General features: G+C 44.1%; 1 protein-coding gene across 1 annotated transcript; it reads left to right on the top strand.

Annotated features, from left to right (window-relative positions):
* The first annotated feature begins 8,366 nt into the window (after positions 1-8,366).
* Positions 8,367-18,887, top strand: LOC8053453 (retinol dehydrogenase 12-like). Its single transcript, XM_029972379.4, has 6 exons — positions 8,367-8,660; positions 10,786-11,025; positions 14,062-14,154; positions 14,560-14,754; positions 16,086-16,195; positions 18,681-18,887. The coding sequence occupies exons 1-6, from the start codon at positions 8,471-8,473 to the stop codon at positions 18,885-18,887; spliced, it is 1,035 nt and encodes a 344-aa protein (XP_029828239.2). The 5' UTR covers positions 8,367-8,470.
* The last annotated feature ends 3,255 nt before the right edge of the window (positions 18,888-22,142 follow it).

The raw sequence follows: 22,142 nt of genomic DNA, 5'->3' as shown, positions 1-22,142 counted from the left end.
TCTCTGCAGCCTCCGTGCACCAAATTGAAAAAAATAATTTCTATATTTGTGATTCTGGAAGCCAAATGAAGACGATTTTGGTGTTTTTCGTCAAATGAAGAACCGGTTCAGTTTCCCTCTAATAAAGAATACGTTGTGGGGGATGACCACCGCACTACTTCTCAGCATATAAAAAAAAAAATAAAAAAATAAAATGTTCATAGAAAGCGCTTTATATCCGCTATATACGCGATTGACCAATTGACCACCAAATTTAGCGCGGGGTAATCCTGTGACGTAATCAGAGTGACGGTGATCCTGTGACGTCGTCTGCGTGACCCTTGTCCGCTAAATACAGCTGATCTTACTGACCTCGCGGATTTAAAGATTTGGTGTTATTTGTATAGTATCACCGGCCATCACTCTTAGAAAAGGGGTATCTGTAGTCCTCCCTACAGAGAGGAGCGGTCTTGTAGCGTGTGTTCCTCCAGAAAGGGAGAAACTTTTGTCTCTAAAGCAGAGGAGTAAAAGTTCCTCCGTCGTCTGCATCTCATTATGGCGGCCCCGAATCGAGCAAATCGAGCTCAATAAGGCTTAACAAGGACACTACGTCTCGAGAGGAGCAGCAGTTAAGAGCGTAACACAAGCTTTCCGCAAACTGTATTTATTTCCGAAGCCAGCTTCCCCCCGCAAGCAAAGACACTTCCGTTTCAAAAGCAGTTACTCAGTCTTCTCGCCGTCAGTACTGCGATGTTAAACAGAGGCAACCGATACCCAGTTACTTCGCGCACTTTACGTCTTACCTTTGCTATTCCTCGAGTAACAATTCCTTCGTCAACCGCACATCAAGGAGGAACGGTAAACCAACTCGCGAAACCAAAAACCGCTTTTAAAGGAACAAACTCGAAGCCGCTGGCCCACTGATCTAAATGACAATTGCTAGATCGCGCATCCCCGCTTGTTCGCTGCAGCGCAAGTGCGGCCACCCGACGGCCATCTTGCATGCCGTTTTTTTCCGTTTCGCTAGCGTTGCAGAGGCCGGCGGCAACGCACTAAAGACACGTTTTCCATTCGTCCGTCGTCATTCGCCGAAGATGCTTTCTAAGACCCTGTGTGAGGCATGATACTTGCGTTGAGAACACGTGGAAAGGTTTCACGAAAGCGCAGTGCCGCAGGAAAAAGGCACAACTTGTCGAAAGCTAGTTTCGCCGGTCTCGTGGCGTGTTCCAAGCTTCCTTGGCACGCCGAAGCGCTGCGTTTCTGTGCCTTCGCACGCTTGAACACCGACCAATAATCAGTAAGAGCGTCAATGCAACCGAAATGCTCAGCGCGTTTATGACTGAAAGACGGAATTGCAGGCGACCTTCGCTGCCGCTGAAGCTCAGTCACCTCAACAACTTTTATTAAATAACGTGTGCGACGTGCTCGAAAAACGAAACCGAAAGAAGATGAGTCGGGAGGGCGGAAGCTTTCTCCAGTCTGCCTGGAGAAGGAGACAAACGTCTCGTTCCTCCTTCTTCTCGTGTCCGCTTGGGGGCGCGTCAGGAGAAGGAAGGATGATGCGCCGTTGCCACCTTTTTCGTCCATTTTTTCTTAGAGTGAAGTGTATCCTATACAATTTAAACTATGCCTGTCGGCTTCTCTCCACGAGGTCTAAGGGTCTGATGCTCCAACTTATACAACAAGCACAAACGGTTCAGTAGCACAGCCAGGCCGCTGATTTCTTTCTTTCTAGCATATAGCATATACATTACTATTTATAATATATAATATGTATGTTTTTAAGCAACATATGAAAGAGATTTATGGAAGCAACCAGCTTGATTCAGAAGAGTTTAGGTGAGACATACAAACCGAAACTACCGAAGCCAAAGCCAGCGCGACCATGGTGGTGCTTGTTCAGCGCGAAGTGGAGGGCTTGAGCCGTGGGCCTAGGCGTAGACGGAGGCGACGCAAGCCCAAATGGCAGGAGAATGTTACTGTGAGGTTTCTAAACATGTAGGGAGCACCAAGAGAACAAAAATGCGGCGAACTTTACATTCTGATGGGCGCTTGGTGTATGGGCGTTTTTCGCGTTGCTGAAACACACCTACGAAAGTTGGAAGAGCCGCCAGCATATCCGGTTTGGTATCGGGAGGGGTGCAACCGTGAAGTGTGGCAGCAGCAAGGAGGGGGTGTGGGGGTGTTGCGGTGGCGCACATACACTTGGCGCAGGGAGCACAAAGAGTGCCGGGATCATATCTGGGTGACGGGAGAGATAGTACAGAACCCAGTAGCGCTTTGCGTGATTTATCTGCCTTTTGGAAGTGTGCGTGGCAAGGGACACGAGAGCACCACGAACTGCGTAGCACACTAAAAAAAAGCCCGTGCGTCTGCTTTCCCGCACAACACTCAGAGAGCCAATCACCGCAACTTACACAGGCAGCTCAGCGAATGAAAATGCCGAAACATATGTTTAGACCAAAAAAACGCAGTCTGAGTTGTGACGTTAAGCAATGCAAGCGTGACGTTTTGCATTGCTTAATGTCACAACTCAGACTGCGTTTTTTGGTCTAAACATATGTTTCGGCATTTTCATTCGCTGAGCTGCCTGTGTAAGTTGCGGTGATTGGCTCTCTGAGTGTTGTGCGGGAAAGCAGACGCACGGACTTTTTTTAGAGTGCAGGGGATGCGAAACTGATTAGAGAAGGCAGGAAGTGATCGTCATGGGAGATTTCGACGGATATATACATAAGCTTGATGCGTGGGAACATGGGTATGGATAGCGATAACGGACTCTAGCAGAGGACCTGCAGCTGGAGGTGGTGAATCTTCGGGAAACCTGCGAGGGGCAATCTGCATGGTGCGCAAGAGGCAGTAGAACGTGTATAGATTTGTGGCGATAGCCATTGGGAAAAGAAGATCGCGGGGAATAAAAGAGCCGGACCAGTTCGATCTTGGATTTCGTCAGACGTAGTCGGTTTTCGTCTATCTCACTAGAGATTATTGGTTGGTGTCACAACAGGTCGGGCGCTTCTTGGCGCAAATGCATGTAGATGACTTGGGAGAACATAGTTTCGGCAGTGATCACAACCGACTCAAGCTAGAGTTCAGCAGGGCAACCTGGAAGAGGATCAGAGAGGCTCCGCAGCTTCTTGCTGCCTTATCTCACTGAGGACGCGGCAGCAACAGTTGCAGACCTCCTCGAGAAAAATGACGAAAGAAGGAATGCTACAGGCGGTTCGGAATATGTGACTGTGCTCCGTGGCCTTATACGGCGGCTCTCAAAGTCCCATTTTAACAACGGACGAAGGCGATGGAAGCGCTGGAGAGTCTCTAAAGTGAAAACGGCCGTGCAAGCCAGGCAAGCCGCCAACAGAAGACATCGTCAGACACTTCGACAAGGAAACGGCGACGCAACCAAAAGAAAGTAGGAGTTGTAACAGGCACAGGAGAAATACGCCAAACTACTTACCCAGGAGAGAGAGAGAACGGCTGACCTGCGAACCATTTATGATATCCGTGTCGGTGGAAAAGACGCTGCGGAAAGGTTTTGGACCTACGTGCAGACATTCGTGGGACGATATAGAGCTAATATTATTTTGGATGAGTGCACGGGACAGGAAGTCAAGGACTTGGGAATGTATCTCACTGTCTACTTAAAAGAGATGTTAACTCTTGACTGAGCAACCCCCGACAGCAATGGCCAAAAGACTGCTAAGCCCCAGTTCAATACCAACCAGTGGGAAATTGGGGATGTTAGTCTGCTGCGCGCTTTGACATGCCTGAAACGAAACAAACACCCCCAGGGACTGGATGGTACACCGTTAACAGTCCTCAAGAGTTTGAGGAGCGATCGGAAGGTCGCTCCCTTTCTTCGGGGGCGATTTCACGATCGTTCCCGAAGAAAGGGAGCGCCTTGACAGTTACCTGTACGGTGTACTGAGCGTTTGCCTACCTCATCAAGGAGCAAATGACAGCATGGGCAGAAGAGGGAGGACACCTCACTGATTTACAGTGGAGCTTTCAAAGGGGATGCGGGCTGGAGGACAATTTGTTTTCTATTACGAAGTTTATTGAAATGGCCAGGAAAGAAGAAAGACAACTACTGTGCTGCTTCCTGGATGTCGCAAAGGCCTACGACAGTATCCCACACTCGCTACTCACACAGTGCTTGGAGTAACTAGGGCTACCACCGCCGTGTGTCTCACTCGTCCGACGTATGTTCGATGGCGATACGGCGCGAGCGGAACTGGGAGGACCCGAATCAGACGCGGTGACGATCACGAAAGGCCTCCTACAGGGGTGCCCACTTTCCCCGCTACTGTATATGCCTACGTCGCTGGGTTGGGGAGGCAGGTATTGCAGTTGGGAGTGGGCCTCTCCTTAGTCCACCTGGAGGGAGGCGAGTGGGTGAGCTGGGTGCTGTCTGGGGTCACCTTCGCCGATTAACGTGCTCATGACTGAGACTGACAAGATATGCAGCGATTGCTAAAAATATGTGAAGCAGAGGTTGCGGCATGACACCTAAGCTTTAAGTCCGCAACATTAGCAGCAGTTCAGTTCACAGGCCCCCAAGAATGGGGAGCACTATGCCCACCTTCGCCGGTTGACCATACGAGGGCCCAACGTCCCCCACAAACGCAGCCTGTTGAGCTGTGACAGGTTCTTGGTAACTCGGGATCTGTAGAAGGCTGTGGTGATCCCAGGGCTGGCTTTCGCCGCCGCGGTTGTGTGCGGCTTGTTCGCAGAGCCCAAGGAGGGAACAACAGCGCAGAAGTGGGAAGGTAAAGTGCGAAGAAGAGTGCGTGAGAGAGAGGCCTTTCAGTGGCTTGGAGCGTATGAGGGAAAACATACCTTATTATTTTACAGGGACAATCAACAAGTAATAACGGCGGAAACCAAACTGTATGACAACAGTTTGGGCAGGCGATTGTTGTTCGAAGCGAGAGCGGCAGCGCTGCGAAAACTAAACTACCAGAAACGATTCAATCCCAAGGTAGAATCTACTGTGTGTCGAGCGTGTGGGGCAGGGCTGAGAGAGTGGAGAATTTGGTGCTGTCCCGTGAGTGCCTTCTACCACCTGTAATGAACCATCGTAAGCTCACCCCAAAACGACCCTAGCGCACGCTCTGGGGTTTACTTTGACTCCAGGGGCCAACAATGCCAACACGGGTGAGGCAGACGGAGCCAGTCTGGTCCCCAATACGACCAAGGTAGCCACAGCAAACACTGCGATGGGGATAGTGTTTTGCGAGCTCGGTATATCGAGAGGACGAAGGCGACACTGGAGAACTGGCGACGAGAGACAAAATAGTTGGTATATGTTATTTTTATTTTTCACATTTTTATTTATGACTAGGGCACGCAAGTTTTTTCGAGATCGCCCGCTGCAAAGGGAGAAGCCGCAGAATCATCGTTATCATCATCATCATCATCATAATCATCATCATCGGTGAGAACGTGGCGAACACTTGGTCGTCTGCTTCGGTGGTTACCGTGAATCTCGCGCACGGAAATAGTTGACGCCTTCTCCTTTGCGGGTGATTGATAAAAATAGAGTAAGAAAAAATATTCCGCTAAAACCGTGAGCTGGTCTGAAGCTTTAGAGTGTCGATCAAGGGCGTTTAAATACCTTACAGTGGCTGCTGTTGGTGCAACATCACGGAGTCTCCTGCGGAAGAGATGGATGACTTCGCCACACGACAGGTTTGTGCTGAAAGCCGGGGTGGCTCAACCGCACGGAAGCCACACGTTCTATCTGCCCTCTCCCTTCCCTTTGCCGCTGCTCGGCGCCAACAGGCATTGTGCAACTATTTAGCCGGTGTTGCACCGACGCTGCGCGGGCATCTCGCGAGTGGCGCCTCGTTCCCATTGGCTGTCGTAAGCGCTCACGTGACCCTACTAACTACAAATGGCGTTATTGCCGAAAGTCGCGGCATTGAGTCTTCGTATGAAAACTACTGCATCAAGATTTACCGACACCGAGGTATATTTTACGTACGACAATGTTCTCCATTAGGAACGAATTTTCGTTTATTTCTGTGCTTTAATTGGCTCACTTACAGAACATGTTTAATTGGTTTTCACTTTAATAAAGTCTGCAATGCTAACGCGGGAGCAGACAGAGGCACAATATTTATTTTTTCATGCCTCACCTCAAATGTCTTACGGTGGTCCGTCCACTAACTAGACAGCCTACCTGTACCGAAAGATCCAGATGAATGTGAACAGCTGACGTCACAGAAAAGAAGGTAGAAAGTAGTACTCGAAATAATCACTGCATTAGCAGTAAAAAACGTGGTTCTACTACTTGGGCAGTTTCAAAGATAATTTTTATGGGTTTATTTAAGCCAAAATTAAGCAATAGGCCACTGACCTCGATATTTGCGCGGTGTCTACAAGAAATTTGTTTAAAAAAATGAAACTTCCCGAGATTCCTGCGAAATCTATATTTCTTAGCCTGATACGAATGGTTTTAATAGTGGATTAATAGTGGCTATACGTGTGCAACGCAAAGTCTGTATAGGTTCTGAGCCAGATATTTGTGAACGAATCTGCGCATCTACATTTTGCGTTTCTGCCCCAGATTGCACTGTTTGACGCCACCGTCAACAATAACCGAGCATAACGAAACCGCCAAGCTCCGTCGCACAAGCGAATGTAACTTTGTCTGGCCCGCTATGTATCCAATAAACGAACAAATGCAATATATTACTCTTAACGTTATTACACACGTTGTTACTTCCTTCGTACGCTTAGAAAAAGAAAAAAACAACAACAACAATAACAACTGGTGTGTAATAGTCTCACGGCGCAAGAAACCGTTGTTTCTTAACATCGAGCAAGATGAGCTAAAAAGAAAAGCTTTAATTTCTCCTTTATATATTATGGACTAATTATCGACGATGTGGTGTTATGTATTAGGAAGCCGCTTATGCGATAAACGATGCGGATTGAGACGGTTATTTTGTTAAAGGGGAGTTTTAGGCAGATTCGTTTGCCTGCATGAAAGCGATGGCATCTGTAGTACCTAAAAACTTGGGAAAAGCAGAGTGCGGCGAACCCGGAGCATCTCGTCATCACTGAGCAACCAATGAGAATGCGGCGTTAGCCAATAAGATCGCCGAACGACCAACCACGAGGTGAGAAGCGTGAACATAGTAAGCCCCGCTCTCCCTTTACTAACTTCTCAGTCACTCTAGGCGTCTTCAAGTGTACCCAGTAACCCCAGCGTTACTCCTGCAGCGTGTTTTGTGACTAAGGACTGTAGTTCCTGTAGGTATTTGAAGGCCGGCGCAAACATTTTTTTTTCATTAGTGCAGCGTTGTGTTTTCTGTTTGTTTTTGTATATAGGACGAGAAAACCAACCGAGCCGATTAACACTAATACAAAACTAAAATATTGTTAAGATTATTTACCGTATAGTAAGCCATTGAACATCAAACGCAGGCACGTTTAATGAAGCGGCCTGAAAATGCGTCTAAATGATAATTTACATATAGGAATGATAAAATATGATACAATAACACAATGTGTTTTATGTCAGAAGAGCGAGCTGAAGTCGTATGAGTTCCTTCGCATTTAAGCAATCTAAATCATATATTTTGTTGTCGCTAAATATACAATTAAAAAGCTGCTTAAGCCGTTCTTCGAAGGTGGGCGGTATGTCATTGCCTCAGGCAAGGAAAATGTTATCCTACACCATTTTGATGGGAATACAATAAGCCGTATGAAACGAAACAAGAGTGCCGCACATAAAGATCACGCGCCGCAAAATTTGGGTTTTACCTTACCCCACTGATCACGCTGGTATGAAGTAAAAACAAATGGCAATTTTTAATACGGACTTAAAGATGATTCATTTTGAGTAAAAAAAAGACGAACAAAAGACACGAGTGTCGAACATCAATCAAAACCACCACACGGCAAACGAGCGTACGACATCTAAAAGCCTATACTCGGCGTCGACTTTTTTGTTTACTCTTTCAAGGCTAGCGGAGCTTTCACAGCGCTGCAGTACCGCTGTGCTCCGACAGCGCGTGGCTTCCTCTTGCACATCATTCACACGTGCTCGGGCAAGTTGCTTTGACAGCGTTGCAGCACCGCGGAGGCTGAGCTGACCTTGACAACCTAGCACAAAATACCTGACGCCGAGTATAAAATTATATTTTCTTATTGTAGTACAACGCGCTTAATCGACGTTACTGTAGCGTTGTTAGCATTCCCAAAACTTCAGGAGAGGAGAATGGGTATAATTGATTAGCATATTCGAGAAATTTCGCCTATTGTCGCACAAATCGACGAAGGCGGAAAAGAAAAGGTATCTTCCTGGATGTTAGTCTTGGCATGCTTCCAGCGTACGTACACACATAATCAAGGAGAACCTGCCTACCCTCTCTCCCATCCTCCAGTAGCGCGCGTGTCTTTGAGCTTCGAGTTTCCAAACGCAGACCGTTACCGAGCTCGCCGGAGTGTAGATCCTCAGAAGAACGTGTAGCTGGACACAGCAATGGGACCGTACGAAACAAAAGAAGATATCAGTTTGCTATGGATGCTCTTCGCGGCGTTAGCAAAGATTGTGGCGGTGTTCGCAACGACTGCAGTTTGCGTCAGAGCGTACGTTGTGTACACTAGGGGTGTTTGTAGGTCGAAGGCCACTATGGAAGGAAAAACGGTCATAATCACTGGAGGCAACGGAGGTGAGCTGTGATCCTGTATTATCAAATGAATAATATTGCCCTCTTTTTTTTTATCAAGATGCGTTTGATACGGCGAATAATTATCAAGTCATGATTTCATAACTTACGTTTTGATTTTTTTATATTGGCCGTTCGGTGAGCTCGGGATGTTCACACATATATATATGGTTTAAGAATGCTTGCAAGGATAAGTGTTCTGAGAAGTAAAAGACCAAGTGGCCGTAGCTGTCAATGACGAGACTATTTTAAGTAAAAGACAGCCATTACTCTTATTGCCAAGAAGAACTGTACGAAAATCCGTTTTGCTCTGTTAGGGACTTGGTGTTCTCATTAACGGATGTTGACACCGGAACTGCATGATGATCACGGGCGATCTAGATCTAATACAAGATTTATATGAAGCGAATTTAAAAATGTTATGTACATAATAAAAAATGAAAGTTGATATCTATCTCGTCGGAAAAGCTTGAGCACTAAACAATTTCACTAGTTTGATGATGCTGACCAAGACCAGTAAGCACTGGCTGTGCTCCGCACAAACCACACACACGATTTTTTACTTTTGTAATATTTTTATCATTTATTTTTACTTGTTTCCCTTGAAAATATAGCGGAGAAGCCGAATTCTTTTATTGGTCACGAGACATCTTCGCTTTCCCTCGATTTCCCCCGCTAAATCTAGCGAAGAAACGATTAGTGTTTTGGTTATTGACCAATTCCCCCGCCATATGTAGCGGGGGAAATGAAATATGCTATTCGTCGCGTGACGTCAGGTCAAGTGACGACAACATCCCCCGCTAAATTTAGAGGAAAAACTGGACTGTGTTTTTAGGTAACTTGACGCCGTAACGACGTGAATTTTCTCGCTAAATTGAGCGAGGAAAATGGATTATGTAACGGCCCCGGCGTGTCGCTCGTTTATGACGCTCGTTCGTCACGCTCCTTTATGACGCTCGTTCATGACGATTTTTATTAAAAAAAAGCCCCTAGAACACATTCCGTGTTAATTCTGTATCGAATGCCAAAAAAAAGTAGAAGAACCAAAAATACCCTCACCGTGAAAAAAAAAAAAAAATTGTATAGCGGACATGTGCGCTTCTATAGTGGATTTCGCCCTTGAGAAACTTCAAAACCATTTTAATGCAGTCTGTAACGAAGCCGGAGGTTGACCACCAAACCATTAGCCAGTGTGTTAAGTCAACTACAACTAATTTGTCTTGGAGGAAACTTGAGTTTTTCGTCACAATCTATACTATATCCTCCTGCGTAATATGAATGCGGTGTTTTTCAGTGTTGGGAAGTACTTTAGGTACATTAGTTACAGCACTATTTAATGTAGAATTTAAAAAAAAACAACCTTCTGCTTTATTTGAAGTGCATTGTTTGAGTGTGTACTTGTACTTTACTTAAAGTATTTTTTTTTTCTGGAGTATCTTAAAAACGTACAACTTCTCTCTTTGGAATACATTCCCCAGATTTGGTCTTGTTACATTTGTATCACTGTTAGAGTTACATGCACTTCTTTTATACAGAGTTACATTTGTTACTCTGAATAAATACTTGAAGTTTTTTTTTATTTTACACCGGAATTGCGCGCGGAGGACGCATCGCTCCGTTTGTACTAGGGACGGCATTCTAAGCATTTCATATTCTCGCTACTTCTCGCTCCTTGAGCGCAAGCGAGGAGGTTAACACATTAGAAGAGCTACGCGCTGGCGTCCTTGGCTTTTCCAGTAGTGTACACAACTTCTAAGGTCAAGTATAAGAATTTACCAACATCTAAGAAAAGAATGGCATATCATCATGTGCAAACGTGCTATCGCCTTTCGAGACCGCCTCTGGTCGTTTTTCTGAGTGAAGTGATGACGGCTGTACGACCGATACCATTAAGTGCCTTATAAGTTGATTATGTTAAAACTGTTGTCAGCTAGAGTGACGCGAATACCTTGTGGCCACTAGACACCCAATATTCGCAGCCATTTCTGAATATAACTGATGCACCCTCAATCACCCCTAATACAATGCGTACCGAATTGACAAAAAACGCAAAAAACATGGTATATGGTAGTAACAGGGAGTCATGAAAGGCTGGGACTTGAATGATGCTCTGTTTCTTGTTTCTCAGGCATAGGAAAAGAAACGGCGAAAGAGTTAGCCAGGAGAAAAGCTCGGGTCATCATTGCCTGTCGCAACCTACAGAAAGCCGGAAGGGCGGCGCGGGAAATATTTGAGGAGACGCAGCAGTGTGTGATCATCAAGCCTCTTGATTTGGCTTCCTTGACGTCAGTTCGAGCATTTGCAGAGGATATAATGAGAACGGAATCAAGACTCGACGTGTTGATCAACAATGCTGGGGTCATGGTAGGTGAGTGTAAAATGAATGGACATACTTCGGCACTAAGTTGTAGAGACTTTTTCAGTCGTTTTTCTTATCTCCTTAGCTTTTTAAGCAGTGGCGGCAGGGTTAGCAGCAGAAACAACGAAATAGAAGCAGCGACATTCCGCTATATTTGGGGGTTCTTGTTTTTGGCACGTAATTTTGACATTATGATAGGTCGTGTTAGTCGTACATATTTTGCATGTGACCCTAGAACAAAAACAATAGTGCAATAAATTACTTAATGCAGCATACGGCAGGACGGAAAAGGAGGCGAACGTGAGGCATTAAAGCACATCTGAGACGACTGAGTTACCAAATAAGATGTTCCTCTTCTTTCACATATTTTGAAAAAGGGAGCTTCGTCATAACTCAAAATTATTATTAATTATCTATGTAGTATAGATGTGTAATGCACTAAACAGAGTTCCATTTTATGCCAGAAAAGCGACTGGAAGTTTTCTTTTTAAGTTTAACAGCATTAAATTTGATAAATTATTGTTGAATCCGACACTTAAAATCGCTCAATGCTTTTTAGGTCTGATTTAGCTTTTTGTGGAAAGTAACAGTCCATCCCGAAGCGTCAACAAATTATTTTAGACTTTGTTTTAACAGCTTTTACTTCCCGGGAACTGCGACATCAGGGCTCATAATGGCGTTTCTCATAAGCTAGTGTTCTTTGGGTGAAAGTTTTATCCTACCAGGAAAGACTAGAAGAGTAAATATGTCTTCGACTTCCTGTTGCAACTTGCAAGTGATGAATCTGAACAGACACCTTTGACTTGCGCTTCAAATACTTTGACATGCATGTTTTTCACCGACTTTATTGAATATTTTTCAAATTTCAACGGCATCGCGCCTTCATCGCAGCGAAATATTAAGAAAACAAAGTAGGATGCTTGAATACCAAGTGATATATTAAAATTGACAATATATTGCCACGCGTGTCGCCGAGCGAGCGAGTGCGTGGCCGAATGGTTACTGTGCTTGGCTCTCGCGCGGATGCTCCTGGTAGGTTCCCAGAGCGCGGACTCCCCTTTTATTTCTTCTTTCAACTCGACGTTCTCGTAAGTTCGAGAACCTTGTTGTCTGATCCAGTTATTAGTGTTCTACTTCGAATGTTCCAGAAATTCACGCGTGTAGAAAAGATGTTCCCCGTGACGGTCCGGAGTCAGTCTCGCTCTTGCGCTCGATCCTGCTACTCTGCCGACCAGCGACGCTACCTATATATGTATTTTTGTTTTCAGCACAAGTTCACAAATTACACGTATGGTTTCTGTTCATTCGTCGCCTCATCATCTGTGATTCGTGACAATATTAGGAACGCAGAGCACTCCGAAGTAATGGCAAATGTATGACAAAAAGTGCGCCGCTCTTGGAATGACTTTTTTATTCACACTAATGAACTTTATAAGATTGCACCGCAAAACTTGTGAATAGTTTCGTCCGCCAACAGCAAGTTTGTTGAGCAGATTTCTGCTAATTGTTGCGATCTTTGCCAAGTTGCTCATCAGGTTCCGTTGAACGTCGTTTTGGTCTTTGATTCCTTACCGATAAAGCAATCAAATTAGGCTCTTCTAAATCAGTGAGAAGAAAAAAATATTAGCACCAGCGGCATATGTCTGCTCAAAAAGTTTAATAAAAGAATCATCGCATATTGCTAGGCAATTGACGGCTACGTACACGGCGATCTTCACCAAATGGTTCATCGCGTACCATGTGTACACCTCATAGTTGTTCCTGAAATGAAGTGTTAATACCACTAATCGGCGCTAATCGGATAAACCTGGTGATCTAGAGCCTTCCGTACACTCGAGCTCCTATCCTTTGGTGCACACAGATGGTCGAGCCCCTTCTCGCCTACCTCACTCATCCTCGCCTACCTATCGGGCCGCATGAACGCTCCGTCCCGTTAACCAATCAACGTCAAGCACCTAACCAATCAATGTCGAGCCTCGCGGCCACGATTTTATCCAGGCTTCAAGAAATGCCGAATACATAGCTAAAAAAGGTTTCATGTAAAAAAAAAAAAAAAGAAGAAGAATAGAACATCTCCTGGGGGGCTCTAGGCTACACGGCGCGGCTAAGCGGGACCAAGGGACCGGAATATCGCCACCTGCTGCGGTTGGTCAGAGCCACGCATTGACCAATCGCGAAAGGCGGCGATGGCCCGGTATGCTTGTCCTGCCTGGTTCTGCCGTGTAGCGCCCCTGGTGGTATTTTTAAAACCTTTCTGTTATGTCGCGCAGAAAAATAATAACTTGATTTACATTGTTTCTTTAAATCTGAGGCCACTGTAGATACTTGCCTCCTAATTTAATGCGTAGAAAGGCTGTGCTGATACGCAAGACTTTTAGCAAACGGCGTGTTCAAGTACATACCGATATTGCTATCTAGTATTCGCTGCAAAGTAATAGATCATGTAATCACGAGATACACAATCTAGATTTTTTTTTATAATTCATAATATCGTGGTGAAACTGAACATAAACTTTGAGAGCAGCTATTCATTCTTTCTTCTGCAATTAAACGCCCTTCTGTCGTACACGATCTTGCATATACGATTAATGGCGAGTAAACTGACACAATATAACAGGGTTTTCGTAGATTGTTTCCGCTGTCCTGAAACGTTCTCCGTAACCCACTACGAGATCCTCGATTTTTCAGGGAAGGCTAGCGTCGCGCATGCGCACTTGTTGTCATTTTTGTTTCGGGGAGCGTAGCGGACTTGGGAAAACGGCCTACGAGAACTCCCTTTTGTTGAAATTTACTCCAACACTTTGAGAGGGTATAACATTATCTGCTACGAAGAAGGTTGCAGCGCAAGAGTACATTCGTGATATACTTCCGTCTTCACCCCTACAGTGTTAGACATGTTGCACTGCTTCTCAAGGTTGTCGATGGGAACCAACAAAGAAACTTCATGATTGAAAGGATCTTCATTAAATCACTTGTAACGTGCTGATAAAATAATGCCAATTTACCGCGTTTTGTGGCAAATGTCTGTATTGCATGGGTTGACAGAGCGTCCTGACGTGAAGCTGACAAAGGACGGCTACGAAGAGTGTTTCCAGACAAACTACCTCGGACACTGCCTGCTCACTCTGCTTCTTTTGGGTATGTTTTTGCGAATTGATTAATCGATTTTTTTTTATAACAAATAAGCACCTACCGGAAAATTCTGAAGTTATTGACCTAGTGCTTTAGGTGTTCGAGAGATCTCCACTAATCTGCCATTTAGTCATGTTTTTTTTTATTATGAATGCCATATAATGCCTTCCAATAAGGCTAGGTGAATTTCCTAATAGAGCAGCATCTCTTAACTTTAATTGGTCTGCCATCAAGTGCGATCACCGTGTTCATATTAGTGTCTGAAGAATCATGCCCAAATATAAATAAATTATGTCAAAGAACAGGTAATTTATGCGGTTGCCTAAGCTCCCATTTCTGCATTAAATGTCTGGCTGAAAACAAATCAGAACGTATAAATGTGAGGTTCCATAAACGGTGATGTCCATGCAGGTCTGTTAAAGAAGAGTGCTCCGAGTCGCATCGTGAATATCTCGTCGTTTCTTCATCACCTTGGCAACGTGGACAATCTGCAGGCGAAGGCAAAAGGCACCGATTTCGGCCCTTTATCAATGTTCATTTACTTCCATACCAAGCTCGCGATCATCATGTTTACCAGAGCGCTGGCATCCAAGCTCAAGGGCCATGGTAGGTAACGTTCTTTCACCATGTCGGTTTTTGGACTGTATGAAAAAATTTGGAAGTGACACTTAAGACTGCTCACGTGTGGGAATGCGAAAGCATGACGCACGCACTGGGCACAGCTTTAGTCAGCCGGAACCGTGGACCCGCCCTGGCGGCGAGGAACCGTAATCGTATCGCACCCCGGAGGCCAGGGTTCAATTCGGTCCCAGCCAGAAACGTAGACACATTTTATTTCGAAGTCATTAATTTATTTTGTTTTGACGTGTTTTTAGTCTATGCGGTGCGCCGCCAGGACCCCTTAGCAACGATGACGCCGTTGCTATAGAGCCACATGACGCGTCGCAGCCAATGGGAATTTAGGTTCAGTTTCGCTCGGGGGAATTTAGGTGCCGTTTATCGTTGCTAAAGAGAACGATATCACCGGTTTCAAGCTCGGATAAAGCCAGATCGCTCTATGAACCCATTTCCTGCTTTCGCATTAATAATTTGGAATGCTATACTGAACTCGTGATTTTGTTTAACAAACAATTTTGAGGTTACACGATTGTTCCTAAGAGCGTTTAAACTTAGTGGTGGGCAGAAACATCTAAGGTTCGCTTTCGAAGTGCTTCGAAAATTGGGAACCTTTCCGGACGAAATTTTGGCAGTTTCCACATTTCGAGAGGTTCGTCAAGACGTCAGGGACGTGTTTTTTTTTTCTTTAGCAGCGATGTAATTGTAAGAGCGAAGTGGCAACATTTTTTTTTTCGGGGAATAGGAAGGTATTTTTTGTTCATTGATGCGCTTAGAAAGAAACATTCATGAAATCACAAAACAGCAGGTTGTCAGCGGCCTTCAGTTTCGTGGTCGTGTCAACGAACACGATTTGTATCACTGTCTATTTAGAGTTATTCATGATCACATTGCAGAAGGGAGCTTTTCCCCCTTACCTTGGGATATTTTCGCAATAAAGTCGTTTTTTTCCCCCACAGATTTAAAAAGGTAACAAGGCGCGATTAAAGGTTATCTACAGTGTGGAAACATTATGCGGCTTCAAGACCAGGGACAATAATTACGCATCCAGCTACTTAAAACATCACAGAAAGAACGCCCTGCTGTACTGCAATTATTTTCTCAAAATGCGTTCATTAGCGATCACAAAACGCAGTTCCGTTTTCACGATAGAAGGCGCTTTTCTTGCCTGTGTGTTGGTGCACACACGTCGTGCCACTGAGTTTCTCTATCAAGCCATTTTCATGCACAGCGCTGTACATGAAGTACGGGACGAAGTTAAAAACTCTCTCTAAGTCTAAAGCATAATTATTAATTATAACCCATTATGTCATTCATTTAAGGGGTGACTGCGAACAGCGTTCATCCTGGAGTTGTGGAAACTGACATGGGTGGCTGCGTTACTGGAATCTTTTCACTGATGCGACTTTTAACCCTCAAGCTATATGGAAAGGTGAGTGTCGAACTTACATTTAGATTGAGAGGAAACATGTTTGAACATCGCAGAAAGCTCAGCATTCAAATACTCATTGTGAAACTTTTTTTTTTAAACTAAGCAAATAATATTAGAGCACTATAATATATTTTTTAACAATTTGAATGACCTCAAATGCAAAGAATGACCAAATGCATGATCCTGTCAAATATATGATGAATTGCTTGTTTTTCAAGAGACTACCGTTTATTGAGTGTTCAACAGGTTAAGTAAAAAAAGAAGTGGTGAGTAACGTTTGTAGTCACATAATTAAAGTTATGACTAACATTTTCAATTGCCTAAATAAAACAAATTCTGATTTTTACATTTTGGCCAATTCTATTGAGTTTTTACACTTACTGTTGATATTATAGCACACATCCTTGCACAAATTTACGCTTTAAGTTGGAACGCTTTTGTTGAATTGTTCGACTTATGAAATTGCAGTATTAACAGGTTGCACGAATTTAAACATTAATTGAGCTACTTTTCACTGTTCAACGCGCACTCCTTTCGTCTTGACCTTTACGCAGCGGAACAATTTTATCGCCTCTGGTTTTAAAGCAACGCAGTACATTGACGCTCACATAAACCACAAAATGTGGAAAAAAAAAAAAAAAAAAAAAACCGGACTAACAGAGTTTCTGCCTTGCTCGTTCGTTTCCTTATCCCCCCCCCCCCCCCCCCCCCCCCCCTCCCAGCTCACAAGTGCTCTCTCACTTCTGATGGAGTATTGCCCCGTCAGGTTTATAACATTTCAGTTATTTTGTTCTAGATATCAAGTAGTGCTAAACCGAGACATCCCACAATTGACTTAGAGTGGCCATGCAACGAATTTCGGACTTTGCCCCTTAATTGTTGCAATTAATCTTTGAGACATATATAGAATGAAAAAGAAAGCGCCAATTTTTTTTTGTGTGTGCTAGCTTTCATATAAAAATGAAATAAGTTTAAGTTCGTGATCTTCTCAGCTCTCACACCGTCTTCCGAATCACGTGCGCAGCGACGTTCTGAGGTGGTCCGGATGTTTTCGCTTCCAATTAGAACGGTTTTCGAGCTTCAGTTTGGTCACGTCGGAACGCCACAACTACTTGCCATCGCTGATAGCCGCAGCGGGTAGCCGGTTTCAGACGAGGAAAATAACACGTTAATTCCCCTTTCACCGTTCGTCACGAAAGCAGGTGGAGAGAGGATGGTTTTGTTTTCTTGGCGTAGATGGCGCCACAGACGATGCATTGCATGAGTATCGACAACAATAAAAGGCTTCTAAACAAAGTTCTTGATGCTTGCACGATAAGATATATTGCACTTGCATAATAGCGTACAACTACACAACTTGCTAATTCCTGGCGACGTGACTTCGTGATCCCAATGGCCCCGACACTAGGCGGCAGGTCGGGTAGTAGTCAGGAATTCACTTCACGATGACACTGTATTAGTGGTGATACCAGGGAAATCGACGTGTTTTCTTTTGCTTGATTGTGCTTAGATAAATGAAATAAATGTAGTACGGAGTAGATTTTCGCGATGTTAAGATCGTTGAACAAGCCTTTTAACACGAAGCTGAGGCATGAGCCGATAAGGGTTACCTGACAAAGCTTCAGGCATTGCCGGGAAGCGATGGTTTCTTCTTGGAAATTTTATTCAAACATTAAATCCTCTCGTCAGTGGTAATACACAGTAAAGCCTGGGCGAATGATGCATATGATCTATGGTGCAGGACATCGACAATAATTTAAGCCAGCGACTTAAATCTATTGAAAAGCTTGGTCAACATTTAGTATCAGGCGAAATTCCCACAGTGAAAAATGTATGCCGAATCATATTTGCCGAACATGGGTCCAATAACGAGTTGTTTTTACAAACAGATTGCACATTTTCAAGTTTCCTTTTAAAATAATCATTTTTGCTTAACTCTAAATCTAGTGTGTTCAACAATGCACCATTAGCCAGTATTAACATAACATTTCGGGTGGATCGGCGCCTGCCTAGTGTGTTAGCACACCGTGGTTCAGAATCCGTGGTGCGAATGCCCGCGATGCAGAACCCAGAGATCCTGTGTTGCAACCTCCAACCCTGCCTGTTTCGATCTGGATGGGTATTATACCGGGGGGTGGTAGTATATCACCGGTGCGTGTTGCACGTTAAAGACCCCAGGCTGGCCGTGGCACTGCACTGGCTAAACTTCTCGTCTACAGCTCAATCTAGTGTTGCCGCACCTCAAAGGCAGACAGATCTTACGTCGTATAAACGCGAACGTTGAAAACTTTATTTTAGCGCCATCTTTACCATTAAAGAGGAAAGTACTAAAGCAGTAGTTACAAGCTATTTATTTAGCTAAGGTGCGTCCCATTGTGAACATTTTAAAGTGGGGTACATATATTTGAATATTATTAACAACGGCTAAGCGGAAAAAAAAAAAAGCAAACAACATACAAAGCGGTTTTTGCTTGTGTTGAAACAGAGTGTTCAAGAGGCAGCCGAGACGAGTGTCCACGCTGCCGTGGATCCAGCGCTGACTTCGAGCACGGGGAAGTACTTCGTGGACTGCAGAGAGGACTGGGTCAATTGGAAGGCCCTTGACCCAAAGAAAACGAAAGAGGTGTTCGAAACAACTCTCAAGCTCCTTAACTTTGATGCCGTTGATCTTGACCGAATACTAAGTTCGTAGCCCTTTTATCGGTTATGGGTGAACGGAACACGACATTCCTTATCGAGGAGTAAATTCACAACTTATTATAAATACGACAGTTAAAAGCAATAATGTAGCGATTTGAATATAAATGTTTACGGTTTAGCGCTGACTGTGAAGGTCTATGGAATGCCTCACGCCTGACGTGATGTGCAGTCGAGTAACGTTGAGCTGCAGATGAATACACGCAAATATGAAGTTTTCTTCGTGTCATGAAATAAAAATGAGTATTTAAAATATTGTTACATACTCTGGCATATAACATGGCGTCCATCGCGGCGCACCTGTTGACTGGACATTTCCGCTGCACGCACATTGCCGTAGTCTTTTACGGGTTTTGTGACATGCCTGAGGCACACCTGTACTCTATAATGGTTTCCGTTAAGACAGCTGTAACTGAAGCCTCTCTTTGATTGTAAAAATAAGAAGCTTACTTATTGCACATGAGATAAATATATCTTTGCGAGGTGACAGGCAACGAGAGTTTTGTTGTTGCACTACGCCATTGTTTGAGCATGGAGGTGCACCTAACGATTAAGTTAATTCGATTCGAGACAATTGACGAAACATAATATCTGAAATGTTGTCATTGATCACTATAACGCATGGGCTTGCTTCCTTTCTGTCGTTTCATGTAACACATAATATTTGACCAGAATAAAAATGATGAACAGGAAAGTAATTGATATGCGCTGGAGCCCGGTAATATTAAAAGAAAGAAAACCGCTGCTAGCATGATGCGACAAAGACACGCATGTATAGTTTTTTTCTTCTTTATTTGATTTGCGAATATATTTCCGCATAGGGGGCAGAGATAAAGGCGTAATGCTTGACAGAGCCTCTGCCTCCTACAGTTCAGCATAATATATGAAAAAAATACATGCGATAGAGCATAAAATAAAACCATGCAATAACAAACAGAAGGTATCAAGAAACTTGAACAACATATGGCTCAGTGGCCATGAATAGCCTTAACTAAAGGCAGCAAATAATATTAAACGCATAAAATTAAACTAACTAATAACAACAGGATATGTCATAAAAACAAAATTCGCTTTCATATGTTCAGTTATGCAGTAAACATTTCAGATAGTACCATTCAAACGGCTACATTAGTGTGCCACTTTAAATGAACTGTTATGAAACTAAAACAAAAGAACTAATATCGGAAAATTTAACAAGAAAATGAAGTATACTGAAACTACCACAAACACTGAACAATATACATATTTATTCATACAATATATATACACACATGCACCGTAAACAAAGAGACATAGACATTGAAATGCACTCACTTCTGTAAAATTTGATTAAAAAAATATATAAAAAAGCAGCAAAAGCTTTTTAACATTTACTAATGTCTAAAACAAGATTAGGCTTTGAAGTGCGCATCAAGAGTAAAAGAGGCCTCAAGTTGATGAAAAAGCAATACCACTTCCCACCACGAATCTTCTGCATTTATTTTTGAATTTATGAAAAGGTTTGTTAGATGGATGGTGAACCGAAATTTGGATTTCAGAAGAAACAACGCAGGAGATGTAGGCGGGACGCTACAATCCCTACAACACTACACGTAAGGCGATATCTCGATTGGACGGCCGTATTTTAGGAAAAAGGGTCGAGATTGAACCTGCAGGCCGACGAGCCGCGTTACGTCAAGATATCTCGTTTCCTCCTCTCTTCGTTTCGCTCCCTAAAGGCGGCGAGGCGGAGAAGACGCGAGGCCGTTCCCTCTCCTTCTCGGAGAAACATGACGTGAACATTTCTTTCAAATGCGCCTCCTTTTCTTGAAAAATACGTTCGCGATATCGCTGTATGAATGATGTTTTGGTGTTTGTAGCATCCCTTTGCACGCTTTTGCCGCGTGTTTTGTGGAATCCAGATTTCTTTTCAGCACATCTTGAAAGTCTATGTCTATATCTTTTCTATTTAAAGTTTTCGTTACATGAAGCGTTATTGCTTGCCGGCCATAGTTAGTCCTTGTAGTAGGCATCTTTCGGCGATCTACTAAGGGTCCCCCGGTTCTCCTGCTCTGCGGGAGCGGCTGAAAAGCTCGCGATCATGGCTCGCGAAATGTCATTTCTGAAGGCAAACAACACTCTCCACTGTACCAATGTAGCGCTGCAGGAGGACGTGAGCGAAAGCTCGCGCTGCAGAGCCCAGGGATCCTGGGTTCAATCCCACCCCTGCCCGTTTCGATCTAGATAAGCATCGTACCGGCGTGCCATCATGTATCACTACTGCGTGACGTTAGCGGTTGTACTGCACTGGCTAAATTTCTTATCTAAATCGCCCATTGAAGCAGAATAAGTTCTAGGCTGTATAAACATACACACACTTCATTTTTTTTTTGTAACGCTACAGCCGGTATGGGATTGTGCCTTACTATGTAGAGAGTTTTTGTATTGAATGTAAAAGCAAACGCCAGCGCCGTGCGTTTGCGTTAGAGCTGTCTTGCTCCCCGCTGCATATGCGCGCTGTCGCCATGCGCCAATCAAGGTCCGCAATTTCGGGCTCTGTGCACGATCAGTGTGAAGCACGCAACGTTAACGAAAACACACAGTGCTTGCGTTCGCTCGTATATGTAATAATAAAACTCACTACTGTTTTATCGGTTTTCCAACGCCAACGAATCGTTCTTCATTGAGCAGACGTGCAAGCGGGTAGGCGTTCCTTCCAATTGGAAAGGCTGAAATTAGCAAACCGACAGTGCGTAAAAAAAATGTTATGAGAAGTTTCGTAATTAAAGAAATAAACGAAGTTCCTGCTTTGTATTTCTGAGCATTCGTTCCAATAGGATTGGTGGCTATACTTCGTCTCATCCTACGATGGACTAAAGGCCAAAGCCACGGGCCGCGAGGTCCAATCACGTTCCACTCTAAAATATGACACGCCTGGCATTGATTAGGTATGAACGAATGGTCCTCCGAATCCAAAAGTGCTGCATCTTTTCATAGCTTCGACACTGCAAAGAGCCTGTATGTCGTATTTTTCTTCGCAATCTAAAATTGTTGAGTCACTCAGTGCTATTCAATCTGAACCACAGTCCGCTCCTCCCCATTAGTGATCCGAGATGCGGGCACCGATACGGGCATCGAAGCGAAATACCGCGCAACTTCTAAGTCACTCGTGACTGAATCTGGCGGTCCATAGCTTCTGCCTTTAGTCCATCGTAGAGTGAGACGTAGTATAATTCGGATGTTTTGCCGACGGTCAAAAGTCGCGGCTTTG

This window comes from Ixodes scapularis, unplaced genomic scaffold, assembly GCF_016920785.2.
Source record: "Ixodes scapularis isolate PalLabHiFi unplaced genomic scaffold, ASM1692078v2 PGA_scaffold5__190_contigs__length_132052651, whole genome shotgun sequence".
NCBI classification, from domain to species: Eukaryota; Metazoa; Arthropoda; class Arachnida; order Ixodida; family Ixodidae; genus Ixodes; species Ixodes scapularis.
The sequence above is the reverse complement of the archived record's forward strand: the minus strand, read 5'-3'. Positions and strand labels throughout refer to the sequence as shown.

Coding starts and splice junctions, on each gene's coding strand:
- LOC8053453 (XM_029972379.4), top strand. CDS start 8,471: ATGGGACCGTACGAAACAAAAGAAGATATCAGTTTGCTATGGATGCTC. Junction 8,661..10,785: donor AATCACTGGAGGCAACGGAG/GTGAGCTGTGAT, acceptor CTTGTTTCTCAG/GCATAGGAAAAGAAACGGCG. Junction 11,026..14,061: donor CAATGCTGGGGTCATGGTAG/GTGAGTGTAAAA, acceptor ATGGGTTGACAG/AGCGTCCTGACGTGAAGCTG.